Source organism: Haplochromis burtoni, unplaced genomic scaffold, assembly GCF_018398535.1.
Source record: "Haplochromis burtoni strain Fernald_Lab_line unplaced genomic scaffold, NCSU_Asbu1 Contig_25, whole genome shotgun sequence".
Classification (NCBI taxonomy): Eukaryota; Metazoa; Chordata; class Actinopteri; order Cichliformes; family Cichlidae; genus Haplochromis; species Haplochromis burtoni.
In genome coordinates, this window is record NW_024582386.1 from 1,527,024 (window position 1) to 1,542,184 (window position 15,161).

The following is a 15,161-nucleotide window of genomic DNA, read 5'->3' on the forward strand; positions in this document are numbered from 1 at the left end:
TATTAGAATCTTTTAAAGATGGAAGTTTGAAATGAAATAGCTGCTAAACCCAAGTGCAAGTAATGATCCCAGTGAAGGCTTTGTTTGCTATTTCATTTGGTATCTCATCTTAATGAAACACCTCATTTTAGTTTTTTGTTATTATCTATTATTTGTTGTGTCTTATTTGTGTAATGTGTACAAAAAACAAAGACACTGCTGGAGTCTCCTTCAGCTGCCCAGCAGCCAGTAAGTCAGAAGAATCTGTCACAGATTTTCAGCATTTGTACAAATTAAACCAGTGAGATGCAGACGTGCTGGTATGAGGATTTTTGCACCTTTGAGTAGAGAGAGTGCAACAGTTTGAAATCTTTGTAGTAAGCCAAACTAAAAAGTTGCCATGCAGATATTAAGGGACTAAATGAACAAAAAAAATAGATTTAGATTTAAATCAACTTAAAAGCTAAACTTGGGGAAACAGTGTAATTTAAAGAAGTTAAAGCTATTATAGTGCTGCTTTAGATCAAAAATACACTCAATGGACACTTAAGCACACCTTGCTTGTACTGGGTTGGTCCCCCTTTTGCAATCAGAGTTACCTTAACTCTTTAATTCTTCTTCTATTGTGCAATTTTGGTGAGCCAGTATGTTTCCTGTTCATTGTGGACAGGAAACTGAGGGACCCAATGCGGTCTTCTGTAGCTGTAGCCGGTCTCCTTCAGGGTTTTACGTTGTGCATTCAGATACGCTCTTCCGAATACCTCGCTTGTAAGCAGTTGTCATTTGAGTTACTGTTGCCTTTTTCTTTCTTTTGTTTTTTTAATCGTCTCAAAACTCTGTCCAATCCTCTCCTGCGTCAATGATGCAATTTCACCTAGAGAACTGCCGCTCACTGGATATTTTTTCTCTTTGGGAGATGGCTGTGGGAAAATCCTGGTAGATCAGCCTGTCTGGTACCAACAACCATCCTACAGTCAAAGTCAATAAAAAGAAAACCTTTGAGGGTGAGGGGAAGAAAACATTGCAGTCTCATTTAATCTTTATTACTATGAAAAAGGCCAAAAAAACAGTTTGCATTACACAAAATCAGGTTACTTCCCCTGCTGCATTTTGTTATTCTGAAAGGCAGACTTCATTTCAGGGGTCGAAAAGCTGCAAACATCTCATAGCAACAGACCAATTACACGTGACTACAAGAATATAGAAAAGTCTACAAGAGCTGAAACACAAATTTTCCTGTCGTCATGGAGATGCTACTAATTAAATAAGCTCATCAGTTAGAAAAACTGGGAAAAAACAGTCACGACCAGTTAAAATAGTTATTATTTAATAAACCAAAACAAACTTTCATACATTTTTGACAAGCAAATGTATTGTTTAGACCGAGAATAAAATGAGTAGTTCACAAATCTGAAGCCAGGTCTATTTATTTACACGATCCCACACTACAAACAGTAAACAGAGTCAAAACTGCTCCTCTCCTCTTCTTCATCGGGCATCGAATACAACCACTGAAATCAGAGAGTCAAGGAAATCCACAGCAAACGTAGCAACCAATTCATAAAATATCAATCAAAATCAAAATATCTGAACACTCTTTAGCAAAAAGACTCACATCTGAAATAAACAAGTCAACTGGTCATTTTTAATGTTTTCACAAGTTGTCTTCATGCACATAAAGTCAAAAGGATACATCTCTTTGTTCTCTTCTTGTACATGATCCTGTAGCCACACTCTCTGCATCTGATCGGATCGCGGGCTTTGATTTCGTTCTCGGTGTGACATTCTGCAAGTGACGAGAGAAAACATGGTGTTATGTGTTCAAGTGCAGTTTGAGCAGAGCAGAGCAGCGGGCAACACCCCCTCACATAGTTTTTCTGCTGATGTTAATGACAGAGAAAGTTTGGACCTATGCAGCTACTGAGTCAGCAGAGTGTTGGTAACTTTTATTCACTTAGTTAGCGCATGCCTCTGAATTCAAAGAGGTGTGGCCCAACATTTAGTCCATAATGTGTAAGATGTATTCATTTCAGTTCATTCAGATTGTTATTGAGTTTTTACACCTTGCCACAAAACTTATTAGAACTAAAATCAGGGTGGTTCTTTTTCCAGATGCAAGATGACCAACATTACGTAATCATGGTGAAATAATTATTATTGGTTCCAAAATAGTAACATTGTATCAGACTGTAAAGGAGGTTTAATATTTCCCACTGTAAACATCTAGTGAGCCTAATGTGTATGTTATGTCCTCCAGATGTCTCCACCACAGTGGATTAAGTAGTAAAGACACTATTCAAACACAAGAACATCATGTAACTCTCAGTTAGTACTTGTGTTTTGCACCTGGAAGCACAAATACCCACAAGGTAAAAAAAAAAAAAATCATCATACATACATACAGAACAATACAATCAACTTATCCCAAGCTAACTATGATTAAAACAGAGATTAGAAAAGGAGTAGGGGTCATGAGGCTATAAAGGCACCTGAGATGTAATTTCAGTGAATGGAAATTCCACACATGCCAGGTATCACAGCTTTGAATGCACAGACCGGTTTACAATAGGCAAGTTTTGGGCTCCAAGTGTTAATTAGTACCAATACTGAACTCATATTTATAATTACAGACGGTAGTTATGCGAATTTTCATGTATTAGGTAAAACAGGACATGATATAGTGTGCTAGACGGTTTTCTCTAAAAACTAGTGTTGTAATACCTGGAAAAATACACTCTTAGCGATCTCTGAAGCATTAACTACGGATTAATCCTTAATTTATTAATGTCGGAGAGGCTAGTTATACACTCTAAATTGAGCTGTAGTTTATTATTTGTCAACTTATTATGAGAGAATTGTTACTATGAAGGAACACATTATGAACAATATGTAAGGTCTATGCGGTGTAATGTAAGAAAAACATCCAGAGGAGAAGCAGCCGTGATGGCAGTGATGAAAGGTTTGCATTAGAGCAGGTAAAATCGTACTGTTTGCATTACCAGCGGTGGCATTACTAAAGTAAACGTTGTAACATACCTCCACATATGTAGATCATAGGCTGCTGCTTGGGCGGCTGTAGATCTTTCTGCGTATCCATTTCTGATTCTTAACAAAAAAAATAGAGACAGAGAGATAACTGTTAAGAACATGCTAACAGAAACAGCATGGTACTGCCCGAAACAGACTAAAACAACCCAACCGGTATTTAGAGCAAACAACAAATATCTTTAAAGTATCTAAAAACGCTGCATAAACCTAACAGATACGGAGTACACAGGATGGAAAGATAATAACAAGGTTTCTCACCGTTTAAACACGTTAGCTGTTAGCTGTTTACCTCTCTTTTCATACTCCACAAGGCTCCTGCCTGCACATGCGTAGAACAGTCGTGCACCTCACAGCAAAGTCGCTTGTGATTGGTCGGACGATGTCTTTGAAAGAGACCAGAGAAAGCAATTGTATTTTTGTGGACAGCTATATTATCAGTAACATTTTATTCACAAGTTTCAGTTGTTTAATTGATACAAATTATTCAATGTTTCTAAGGAGAGTATTTTAAGCCGTTTTGTTTGTACTCCGCTCCAGCAGGGGGCGCTGCGTTGAGGCCGTAACACCGTCATCTGACGATCCCTCAGCTGGCGCTGCTTTAGTTTTTGACAACAACGATTCAGTCGACAATGTTCTTGTCCTGACTGCTGGTCCCAAAAGTGCCACGAGTCCCTATTAGTGTGTTTTCTTTTTAGTTTTGAAGTCGTACATCATGGAGACGTCTGCGCCCAAAAGGTTTGTGTTAATTTGACTACGCTAAAAATGCTATTATTAACGAGCTAGCCGAACAGCTAACGCTCGGTGGATGTCGCCGAGCTAGCTGATGCTAAGCTAACTTATCGTTGCCAGTCTTCTCTCAAACTTTCAGTTCTGTTCACGAATGTACAGATCGTTCCTCATACAGAGACGCTCTTTCCTGAGCCCTCAATTGAGTTTCTAATAGATTTGGCTAATGATGTGGTCGTTTTGTGTTCCCAAGTCTCTGTAAGAGTGTTTTGTTCAGTGGTTAGATTTGCACTTGAAATATCATTCAATCGCATGAATGATCGCACTGAATCAGCCTCTAGCTTCCCGAGTGTCCTGCAAAAATTGAATTACTGTGTCTTTTTATGTCTAATATTGTTGCCTGTATTTGTAAACAGGCTTTAGTTATTAGGCTTTATGAAGGGGTTAGACATATATATATATATATATATAAGACGTGATCTCTCTTTATGAGTCTGCGTTATTGTTATTGACTTTCTTGGACACGTAAAATGTCCTTGTAAAAGTTAAAGGTCCTCCATGTTTTGGCTTGCCTCTTTGCGTGATCTCTATTGAAAAAAAAAATACATTTTGAATGTCAGTAAAACTTTTTATCCAAATAAATGAAAGATATATAAAAGCCACTTTGCCAAATACTGATTGCAGCTTCTACTGCTTGCTCAGAGTGACTTGAAATCCTTTATAAGAGATATATGCTTGATAGATCACAGGCCATCATTTAGAACTGTTTAAATGTCGAACACGGTATTTTTTGGCACGATTCCTGAAGACAAACCAGTATTACACGTTACTGATTACTTAGTTGGTTTCTGTTCTGTGGTGGTTCATGAGTTCACAGGCTCAAAAAAAGACAATGCAAGTTAATTTTACTGAATAGCTTTTTAACCACAAGGCGACAGATCTGAAGTCTTTGTATGATTGCTGTACTATTTTTAAATTATGAGATCACACATGTTCAGATGTGCAGATGAGAAATATTTATTTATTCCATTCCATGAGCAACCCTTTTGTTACAACACTATAAAGGATGAATAATAACAATAATAATAATAATAAAGTAATATTATTAAACATTTAGGTTGACAGAGTTTGGTAGGAAAGATTTCCTATTTAAGCTATGTGTGTGTGTAGTTAACATAATCAGAGATACTAACTAGCAATAAAAACATTTTATCTTAAATAACATGATTATAATAGAATAGTAAAATATTTTTTTAAATGAATGATAACAAAATCAAAAGAAATTAGAACTGCTTTGGAAATCATTGACAAAAATAAAATTAAGTGTGCGTAATATAAAGACAATACAAATATAAAGTAAATAGTGCTTAAAAGTTTACTGTAAGATTCATAAATGTACAATGAAATTAAAGAATGAGTCTATTCAGTTATAAAACACTATGTGAAATTCAGACTGAATAAGTTTTTTTTATTTTGGATTCAAGAAAAAACGGCAATGTTTTCAGCTCTTCTCACCTTCAGTAAAAGGCTTCTCTGAAAGACTTTGAGGACACCATACTTGAACGTTTCTGTTCTTCTTAGTGGAAATTAACAGGAACAGCAGGATGTGAGGGCCTTTACAGCTTCATATAGTGCAAACCTTTCTAAGAGGTAGTATAGAAATACCCTTTTAAAGGAAAAACACACACAATCTGTTTGTTGTCTTAGTCAGAGCTCATGTAGGATAATTTTTAAATGACTGAATCATTGATTCATTGTGTTTGATTTATTCACTAGAGCCAGACTGAGGAACCTTATTGAAGCTTGCGTCACTTGGCGTTGCTCAGGGGGAAACAACCTCCTTTAGTCTCGTATTGCACGTGATAATATTTTTGATCAAGTCAGAAAATAGTGAACAGTGCATGCTGGGTTGTGTTTTCACTTTCACAATAACTTATTTTGTCGATCACTTTGAACTTAACTAATAATGACTTATTCCTGTTGTTTGGCTGCGGTGCTGATTTTTATTTTTTTTTATCTGTGAAGAAGTATTACCTCATATTCTGGTGTTTGAAAGCACCGATACACAAGCCTAAAAATATCTTTAAATGACAGCAAACAGAAATAATAACAGGTTGCAGTCTCAGTGTGTTTGACATTTATGTCCAGACTAAAAATCACCCACAGCTGTTCATTTACAGATGCTGAAACGATGCCGTGTCTCCTGTTTTGTAATGTTTAGATTTGCCTTTTCCACTTATCATTGCTTTCACTTTTATATTGCTGTCTTATTCCCTTTTTACAGTAAGCTGAAAAAGCTGAGTGAAGATAGTTTGACGAAACAGCCAGAGGAAGTGTTTGATGTTCTCGAGAAACTCGGTGAAGGGTAAGAAGTCTTAACTTCCATTTTTACAGCTGACCATTGCGTAATAAATCGTTTTTTAAGTGCTGTCAGTTGTAATAAAGCACTGCAGCCATACATGTGACTTTAAGCTTTGTGTGTGTTTTTAGTTCCTATGGCAGCGTGTTTAAAGCCATTCATAAGGAGTCCGGCCAGGTGGTGGCAATCAAGCAGGTGCCTGTGGAGTCAGATCTGCAGGAAATCATCAAAGAGATCTCCATCATGCAGCAGTGTGACAGGTGGGACAGCAGTATGTCTCATACCATACGCCCATTTTTGCCCTTGAAAGCAAGGTTTTTCCTCAATATAAAAAATGTGGCATCCAGTAAAGTGGTTTGAGAGAAAATCATTGTTTATTTGCAGACTCAGAATACATTTTTGCTTATCATCTGCCCTAAATAACAGGGAATTGCACAGTTGTTCTGTTTAATTAGATAAGAGCCTGTTAGTGTTAACTGTATGGAGACCAGTTGCACTTAGCCAGCCTTCTCTCAAAGATCCATTCTGAGCCAGGAAAAGCCTCAAAAGACATTTTACAGAGATAATAAAGAAGGAAGTATGACATCATCATCATAGCCCATGTAGCTCTCTCGTGTCTGGATCCATGAGATTTTTTTTCTCACTTCTGCTCTGTATCTTCTCCTTTGATAACCACTCCATGTTGCGTTTCCTCCCCAGCCCCTATGTGGTGAAATACTATGGCAGCTACTTCAAGAACACAGACCTGTGGATTGTGATGGAGTACTGCGGCGCTGGCTCTGTCTCTGACATCATTAGACTGCGCAACAAGACGGTGGGTGTCTACGCTGAGCCGCAGCGACGTGTGCAACTGCGCTAAAACTTTATTTAAAAGTGCCTTTGACCTGTTGTCAGTAACGACTGCAATGGTGGCTTTAATTCACTAGTTTTTGTGTCAGGAAGAAAATATTTTTTGATAAAGTTTCAATTCAAAGTGCAGTATTTATTGCGACTTAAAAGTGAAAAGATCTCCAGGTTGACCTTGTCTTTAACTGAACTCAGCGAACTAATGATTTAAAAAAAAACTACAGACAAGTGCAGCAGTTAATGGTCTGTTTGTTCATGTTTGGTTTTTAATCTTCAATCTCTCAGCTGACAGAAGATGAAATTGCAACCATCCTTAAGTCGACACTGAAGGGACTCGAGTATCTTCACTTCATGAGGAAGATCCATCGGGACATCAAAGCAGGAAACATCCTTCTTAACACAGAGGGACACGCCAAACTGGCAGACTTTGGAGTTGCTGGACAGCTGACGGTAAAATTGCAGCATATGTCAGTAGTGATAAGATGAAGTAATGTCTGCCAGCATGATACTGTTTGTAATTTGCTTCTGAGGAGTTCTCGCTTGGTCCTGTCATGCTCTAAAAGTCTGGGGTAATATATATTCCCACTCTGTAGGACACCATGGCAAAGAGAAACACTGTGATCGGTACTCCATTCTGGATGGCACCCGAGGTAATTCAGGAGATCGGCTACAACTGTGTAGCTGACATCTGGTCCCTGGGCATCACATCCATAGAGATGGCAGAGGGTAAACCTCCTTATGCAGACATTCATCCAATGAGAGTGAGTGGAAACATTTCTTCTTGTTTTAAATGTGTTGTGAAAAACTTTTATCCTCTTTTTTAATCCACCATAATCCTGTTATCGTGTTTCTGCAGGCAATCTTTATGATCCCAACCAACCCTCCTCCAACATTCAGGAAGCCGGAGCTCTGGTCAGACGAGTTTACAGACTTTGTCAAGAAGTGTTTAGTGAAGAACCCGGAGCAGAGAGCGACGGCCACACAGCTGCTACAGGTAAGAAGATGACCTCGCCACCACATACATGGATTACTACTATTATTATGTTATTTGAACAGGGAAAGACACTAAGTTGCTCTTAGTGTCCTTCCCTGTTCAAATAACTGATACAAGATGAAAGCAAACGTATAAAATAGAGAGCAAATAGTCTTCCCCAGATACCCTGGAGATTTGTAAATATGGAAAATTTAATGCCGCCTCAGGCACATAGAAACATCAGAGGGTGTAACACATGATGCTGGGTGGATATACTCGTATGGAAATACATTTGCATGTAAAATATAGTTCATATAACTTTTATCTTTTTGGTCTTGTGAATCTCCAGCATCCATTCATCAGCCAGGCCAAGCCAGTTACGATCCTGAGAGACCTGATTACTGAAGCCATGGAGATGAAAGCCAAGAGGCAGCAGGAGCAGCAGAGAGAGCTGGAAGAGGAGGATGACAACTCGGTGCGTGTGCTGATTTATTCACAGAAAGGTCTGGGGTGAAGAAACCTCAGATGTAATGCTGCATGTCTTAACTCTGTTCTTTATTCCATCCAGGAGGAAGAGACTGAGGTGGATTCTCACACTATGGTTAAGTCGGGCTCAGAGGGCGCCGGAACCATGCGCGCCACCAGCACTATGAGCGACGGGGCGCAGACAATGATTGAGCACGGCAGCACTATGCTTGAGTCAGACCTTGGCACTATGGTCATCAACAGTGACGATGAAGACGAGGAGGAAGACCAGGGATCGATGAGAAGTGAGCGGATATGATGTCTGCCTGAATGAGACGGTCTCCAAAATATTCTGTCCAGAAAGTTTATTTTGTTACCTTCGAGTTTAACCCATTTCCTCCTCCACAGGACATGCCACCCCCCAGCAGCCGATTCGTCCTTCCTTCATGGATTACTTCGACAAGCAGGACAACAAGGCGGCCCAGCAGCAGGAGAGCTACAACCACAACCAGGCACAGGAGCAGCAAGGCTACCATATCCAGTCCAAAAACGTCTTCCCTGACAACTGGAAGGTGCCTCAGGACGGAGACTTTGACTTTGTGAGTGTCATCCGTGACTCTGTTGTAGTGTTATTCATTGTGGAAATGTTTACAGCAGCAAAACAGAAGCAGCTCTGAGTGTTGTGACTCATTTTTTCCGTCTGTTGTTTGTCTGTGTTGCCTCTCAGTTGAAGAACCTGGACTTTGAGGAGCTGCAGTTACGCCTGACTGCCTTGGATCCCATGATGGAGCGGGAGATTGAGGAGCTCAGGCAGCGCTACACTGCCAAAAGGCAGCCCATCCTGGATGCAATGGATGCCAAGAAGAGACGACAACAGAACTTCTAAATGCCCCTTCTGACCCTGTCCTCCTCTAATCTGGCTTTCCCTAAGCCACGGTAAACAACAAATTCTGTCCAGTGATTTCGGGGGAACCAAAACAATCTCATTGGATGCCCTCTGCTGTTCTGGCTGCCTGTTAGCTGACCTCTAAGTGAAGTAAGATGCTTCCTTTACTGGATGATGTCTGTTTGGTTCTGGGAATCCACACCCTTCCAAAAAAAGAAAAAGGAGAACCAAGCTGTGGCTGTAACACATCTGAGAGTCACACAAAGAATTTCCTCTTTAATCAGCAAAAAGCCTTTTCTTCAGCAGGAGCAGCGAGCGAGGTCAATGGCATTACCCCCACCCCCCACCTCCCCGAGACTTTTTACCTTCACTGTAAATAAAACATAGAGCCTAGTTTGGAAATACCTGCGACAAAAGCTGTGGAGGTTCATCCATGACCAAAGACAATCGAGGTGATGTTGATGATGAAGTTGCCTTAAAATATTTGAAACCTGATTTTTCAACATAAGCAATGTAGTAAAACGACCGAGTCTTTGGATGGTCACGTTTGTTTCCTCAGCTGGAGAAGAGTTGGACGAGAGACTATTGAAAGCTTAGAAAAATCCAGTGAATGTCAAAGAACAGATTGCGCATGTTTTCAGCTATTTTGTGGACCAGCTTCTCTTTAGTCTGCATCATCTTTTATTTAAATTAGGTGTTTTTCAGGTATGACGTTCTGGGTTTCCTTATACACCCAGTGCACAGTCTATAGTGGCAGATCTGAAGCATCTTTTAGTGCCTCGTAAACACACACGACACTCCCTCACTGCTCTTCATCCTCAACACCCTGAAACGTTAAACAAACGTAATTTCCAAATAGGGGGAAAAGGTGAAAGTCATTCCTAAACACTGCACAGCATTCTTTAAATGTTTAAGTTTAGATAACTTTGATTTCTTTTGATTGTTCCACTTTGACTGATTGACTTGAGGTAGCATTAAGAGAGCTGAGTGACAAGGCCAGACCCTGAATTATTGCATAAATGGTTTAATTGCTGTTTTCCACTTTAGGAAAAACACATCAGGTTGAGAAAAAAGACTCGAAAGACGTAACGGTTGTACTTAAAACCAGAGCCGCTACATCAGCCACACACGTGATTTCTAATTGTTCTCTTTATTTTTAGATGATAATTTTTCCTCCATTGGTTCAAGTTTTCTTTTCTTTTTTTCGTTTTTTTACCCTGCAGCTTTTTTCAGCTATCAGTGAGAGTGCTTTCTGTTTCCTGATATTTGAAGGGGAGAAAAAGACAAAAAATGTGCTTTGTGGGTTTTGGGACACAAGCTTTGGCTTCTTTTATGTGAACATGAAGGCTTTTTCCCCTGTATTTTAAATAAGTGAGGAATGTTTTCCTTTCTTATCATAAATGAAGTCAGCTGTAAAATTTCCCACACGCTGCATATGCTTGTTGGACCACTTTAGTAACCAAATTCAAAGGAATTTAATCAAAAAATGAAAAGAAGGAAAGAATTTGTAGTTTTTACTCCCAAAAATCATTAAGCTTGTTGAATGGTTACTACATTTTTTGTTTTTGTCTATGTATCTGGCTTCTGGCTCTAATTCAGCTCTTCTGCTAAAGTATGTGTTACTTTTTAAGCGCTAATAATGACCCTGTGAATGAATGAATTCATCCTGTCTTAATGTTAAAAACGTGCAGTGAATCTGCTGGTTGCTGTTACTTATGAATGTGTTTTGTAGGTGAAGCAGATGGAAACCCTTCATGAATTAAGCCTGCAGTTCACACAAGCATTCACTTTATTTATTAACCGCTCTGCTTTCTTTTCTTTTCGTGACACTGGTTTAAATATTGTGGCTGATTTGGCTGTTAATATTTTGGCCCTTGGTCATGTAAATGTGGTTGGACTATGCATGTTTATACTTAATTTTGCTCTGTAGTAGAATGCTGTTGTATAAGGAAAGTGATGTTTAAGAAGAAAATGTGGGCTTCCTTTAATTTTGCTTTAATTAAAAACTATTGAACACTGAAAAGTCCAATAGTTTGTTTTGGGTTTTTTTATGATTTTGTCTTGTTTCTTTAGAACTGGCTGTAATATGTACAGTTACCTAAAGCCACCTTTTGCTATATCATTATGATTTCTGTCTTCATTTACTTCACTTATTCGGTTTATGTAAAGATTGAAGGGTGTAGAGTGGAATGTAAGCATTTAATTTATTATGTTCTGTTTGTAATACTTTAATAAAGTTTCAAAAATGTTGAAAAAGTAATAAAAGTCACTTATAGTTAACCAGAGCTGGCTTTGGTCTAATCTTTAGATGTGGATGGATTAATACCAACATGACATGATTAGATACTCTGATTTCATTATGTAGACTTGTGTTACTTTTTTTGGAATTGAAAAAAAAAAAATACAACAAACACACACTATGAAAAGTGCATGAAAGTTTTTGTGTTGACGGTCACATCTGCTTTATTCTTAGCCTCTAGCACAGAGAGACAGGTACATTTACATTCCTGGATGCCAAAAAATATGAAAAAAATTCCCATGAAAAGCTGAATAGTATGTTTTGTGTTAACTAATGTGGAAAATAAAAATCGCTGTGATTTAGTGGTGAATTAAATCTGATTAATTGCATAAATCATGACCCACTGGCTCTCGTTATCGGTTAAAAATATCGACCCTGTATTTACTTGGTTTCGGATCGATATCAAAACTTCGGGCAATACCGCTGATCTTTGCCTTCATAAAGGCAGCTTTGACGCCCTTCACCGTAACTCTTCTGCCAAGGGCGCATTTCATTTTATATTTAACGCCTTTTTATAGCTATAAGCGCGCCTGCTGCTCCTCTATTCAGTGCGGTACGGTAGACTTTACGGAAACAGTGTTCCTTCTTTTTCTGCAGCTTTTCTTGCACAGTTGCATTAATCACAGCTCTTCGGAAAGGTTGGCAGCAAGTTGAAGAAATCTGGAAAGCATGTCTGCGCTCAACAGAAGGATCGTTAACACTGCGTCGGCCCCGTCTGCCATCGGCCCATACAGGTGAGACGCGGGAGCACAAGGACAGTCCGATGTTTGATCAGGGCCTGGTCTTACAGTTCAGTGAACTCACAGAGAGAACCAAAGTTAAAAGTTTCTCAGTGGGGCAAAGGGGCCCCAGCATAGCAGGAAACCGAGTAAGGTCGACAAGCAGCTGGCTTATAATGGCTTCAATTCGTCGCCAAATCATCTACACACCAAAAGCTCCTGTGAGGCAGGGAATATACAGGTAAGGTGTCCCGAAGAAAGTGCTGGGACTTATTCTAAATCCATCATAACTCGATCAAAGTTCACGTGGTTTATCATTTATTTGGTGGATGTCACTCCTGTCAACCAGCAACAGGAAACTGAGGCTCTAGTTTACACAGGCTCACCAAACCGGACAGAAGATTGGAAAAATGTATCCTGGTCTTGATTTATGCTTTAACATTCGATCAAAATTCGGCAAAAGGGAAGGGGAAAAAGAGGGGAAGGGAAAAGGGGAAAAAAGAAAAAAAAACTATGTCAATGTAAATGAGATATATACTTTGTTGCCTGATTTGAATAAAGAAAGGGGAAAAAAATTCGGCAAAAACAACATGAAAGTGTGGAAAGTGGAAGTGCCTTGTATCGGTGATTCAGCCTGGTGGTGCAATGGTGTGAGGAAATATTTTCTTGGAACTGTTGGCCTTTTGTTTCACTTTCTCCTGCTGAAACATCATCCTGAGAAAGAAACGTGTGTGTGTGTGTCGTCCTCAGCCAGGCGGTGATCGTGGACAGAACCATGTACATCTCCGGTCAGCTGGGGATGGACGTCGCCTCCGGGAAGCTGGTAGATGGAGGAGTGCAGGCTCAGGCCAAACAGGTGAAACTCACTTCTGCCAGTGTTTAGATCAGCTGCAGCAGAAGTTGCATCCACAACAGATTCCTAAAATACGAACAAATCTTTCCCATCGTGTCCTTCAGGCACTCATCAATATTGGGGAGATCCTTAAAGCTGCCGGCTGCGACTACAGCAACGGTGAGAAACTGAGCTTCTCCTCGTATGTTTCACATGTTCTGAAATTTAAACACGAGCTTTCAGAGCACATAAACCCTTTCATTTCAGTGGTGAAGACTACTGTGTTACTCGCAGATATAAATGACTTCAACAACGTCAATGAGGTCTACAAGACATGTAAGCCAGCACTATATTGTTCCTTTCATTTTGACCACACTAGCAGGGAAAATGACAGTGTGACAAGTTTAGGAGTCACCTGACCGATGCGCTCACTTAGCTTTTTCTCTGCTGCTCGACAGCAGCCTTCTACTCACATCCTCCTCGCCGATCATAACAGTCAGGTGTAATGGAAGCTCCAGCACCCAGAGAGTTGTAAATAGACACCACAGTGCAGGCACACAACTGTAACCCAACCTTTCCCAGCAGGCAGTGCTGCACTAGGCATTTACTCCCATCTTTCTCCCTCGCACTGCCACCGAAACCACAGGCAGGTTACTTTCCCTGACCGTGGTGAAAGGAAGGAAGGAAGGAAGATGTTTCATTAAAACTCTGTTTTGATCCTTTAAACTCAGCCTTTACTGGTTTATAAAAATTGGTTTAAAACTTAAGTTAAGGCAAAAATGTGCCTTTCCAGGTTGTCTGTGTGTGTTACCATCCTCAGCCGCTGCTATACACCAGACAAAGGAACTTTCTACCCAGCAGCTGCAAAGCACCTGTGCTTGTTGTTTTATTGCTTATCTATAATACATGGGTAAATAATCTAACCACTCATAAATAAAGCCTGTCATATTATTAGAAGCTGAAATGAACCATTCAAATTGAGATTCATAGATGGGTTCACTGATGGAAGTGAATAACTTCACCGTGCTTCTGCAAATGCATGCAAATCTGACGAAAATGTTTCCCTCCCCAGTTTTCAGCAGTAAGTTTCCTGCCAGAGCTGCCTACCAAGTCGCTGCTCTCCCCAGAGTGAGTGTTAACCACAGCTTTACACGCCTTTAGCACTGTATTACATTATGTCACACCCACTTTAAAGTCACTGCTACTGTGCACATATGGATGATGTCATGAATTTCATTTTTATGCTGATTGGAAACGGAAAGGTTGAAAAAGGAGGGATTTGCGTTTTATTTTAAACCACAAATTAAACTATTAATCATGTTTTCCGGACTTAATTTGCTTACACTGTCACACAGCGGAGACTCTGCTGCTATTTGGACAAATGAGTAAATGTAGTGTAAATGCTGTTTTTGGCCAAATTCAAGTTATTGCTGCTAAAGTTGGATCTACAAGCTACAGAATTATGGGGATCACTTGGTTTTTCATGGGACTGCAGAGATGTGTATAAAAGCTTTTTGCAGGGGTTTTTGAATGACTGTGTGCGTGTGTTCATTTTTGGACACTATTATAATTTAATATTTCGCCTCTGCAGTCATTTCTTCAACCTGCGTCTCCTCCTTTTCTCCTCAGGGTGGGCTGGTGGAAATTGAGGCGATCGCTGTTCTCGGTCCTCTCTCCGACTCCTGACTACCCGGCTGCATTACTAACAAGCTGTAGCGCCACCAATTATTATCATTATAGGTTCACTGTGGAAGCTTGATTGTATTTCCAGAGAACACCTGAGGAGCCACGAATTTCACCAAAGTCTTTTTCAGTCTTTCAAGATTTAAATTCAGAGCAACATTGAGTTGTTAACACTTCACAGCCTGCTCGTTAAACAGACAGTAGGGATCCAGTAGGAGTGGACACAACATCAAGCCTCTTGGCTTCTGGTTTGATAACTTCACTCATTAAAAAAAAGAAAAATGCTGTAACACATCAGTGTGACATGTTTGCTTTCATCCTGCATCAAATTAAAACACAGAGAATA

At 39.7% G+C, this 15,161-nt stretch overlaps 3 protein-coding genes across 4 annotated transcripts; 2 read left to right on the plus strand and 1 right to left on the minus strand.

Annotated features, from left to right (window-relative positions):
• Positions 1–1,289: 1,289 nt before the first annotated feature.
• polr2k (RNA polymerase II, I and III subunit K) lies at positions 1,290–3,391 on the minus strand. Its single transcript, XM_005917531.2, has 4 exons — positions 3,286–3,391; positions 3,016–3,084; positions 1,673–1,765; positions 1,290–1,490 (listed from the first exon to the last, which is right to left on the minus strand). Exons 2-4 carry the CDS (start codon positions 3,074–3,076, stop codon positions 1,468–1,470), a joined length of 177 nt encoding a protein of 58 aa, XP_005917593.1. The 5' UTR covers positions 3,077–3,084; positions 3,286–3,391; the 3' UTR covers positions 1,290–1,467.
• A 199-nt stretch (positions 3,392–3,590) lies between these two features.
• On the plus strand, positions 3,591–11,562 carry stk3 (serine/threonine kinase 3 (STE20 homolog, yeast)). Its single transcript, XM_005917529.3, has 11 exons — positions 3,591–3,762; positions 6,038–6,118; positions 6,244–6,372; positions 6,812–6,926; positions 7,244–7,408; positions 7,552–7,719; positions 7,815–7,952; positions 8,281–8,406; positions 8,500–8,701; positions 8,805–8,995; positions 9,124–11,562. Exons 1-11 carry the CDS (start codon positions 3,740–3,742, stop codon positions 9,280–9,282), a joined length of 1,497 nt encoding a protein of 498 aa, XP_005917591.1. The 5' UTR covers positions 3,591–3,739; the 3' UTR covers positions 9,283–11,562.
• Positions 11,563–12,133: 571 nt separating this feature from the next.
• On the plus strand, positions 12,134–15,161 carry rida (reactive intermediate imine deaminase A homolog). 2 transcript variants are annotated; one of them, XM_005917528.3, is made up of 6 exons: positions 12,134–12,315; positions 13,051–13,156; positions 13,258–13,312; positions 13,400–13,468; positions 14,205–14,260; positions 14,762–15,161. In XM_005917528.3, the coding sequence occupies exons 1-6, from the start codon at positions 12,251–12,253 to the stop codon at positions 14,816–14,818; spliced, it is 408 nt and encodes a 135-aa protein (XP_005917590.1). In that variant the 5' UTR covers positions 12,134–12,250; the 3' UTR covers positions 14,819–15,161. The 2 variants fall into 2 exon arrangements, with proteins under 2 accessions (XP_005917590.1, XP_014187637.1); XM_014332151.2 differs by lacking the exon at positions 12,134–12,315 and adding an exon at positions 12,356–12,541.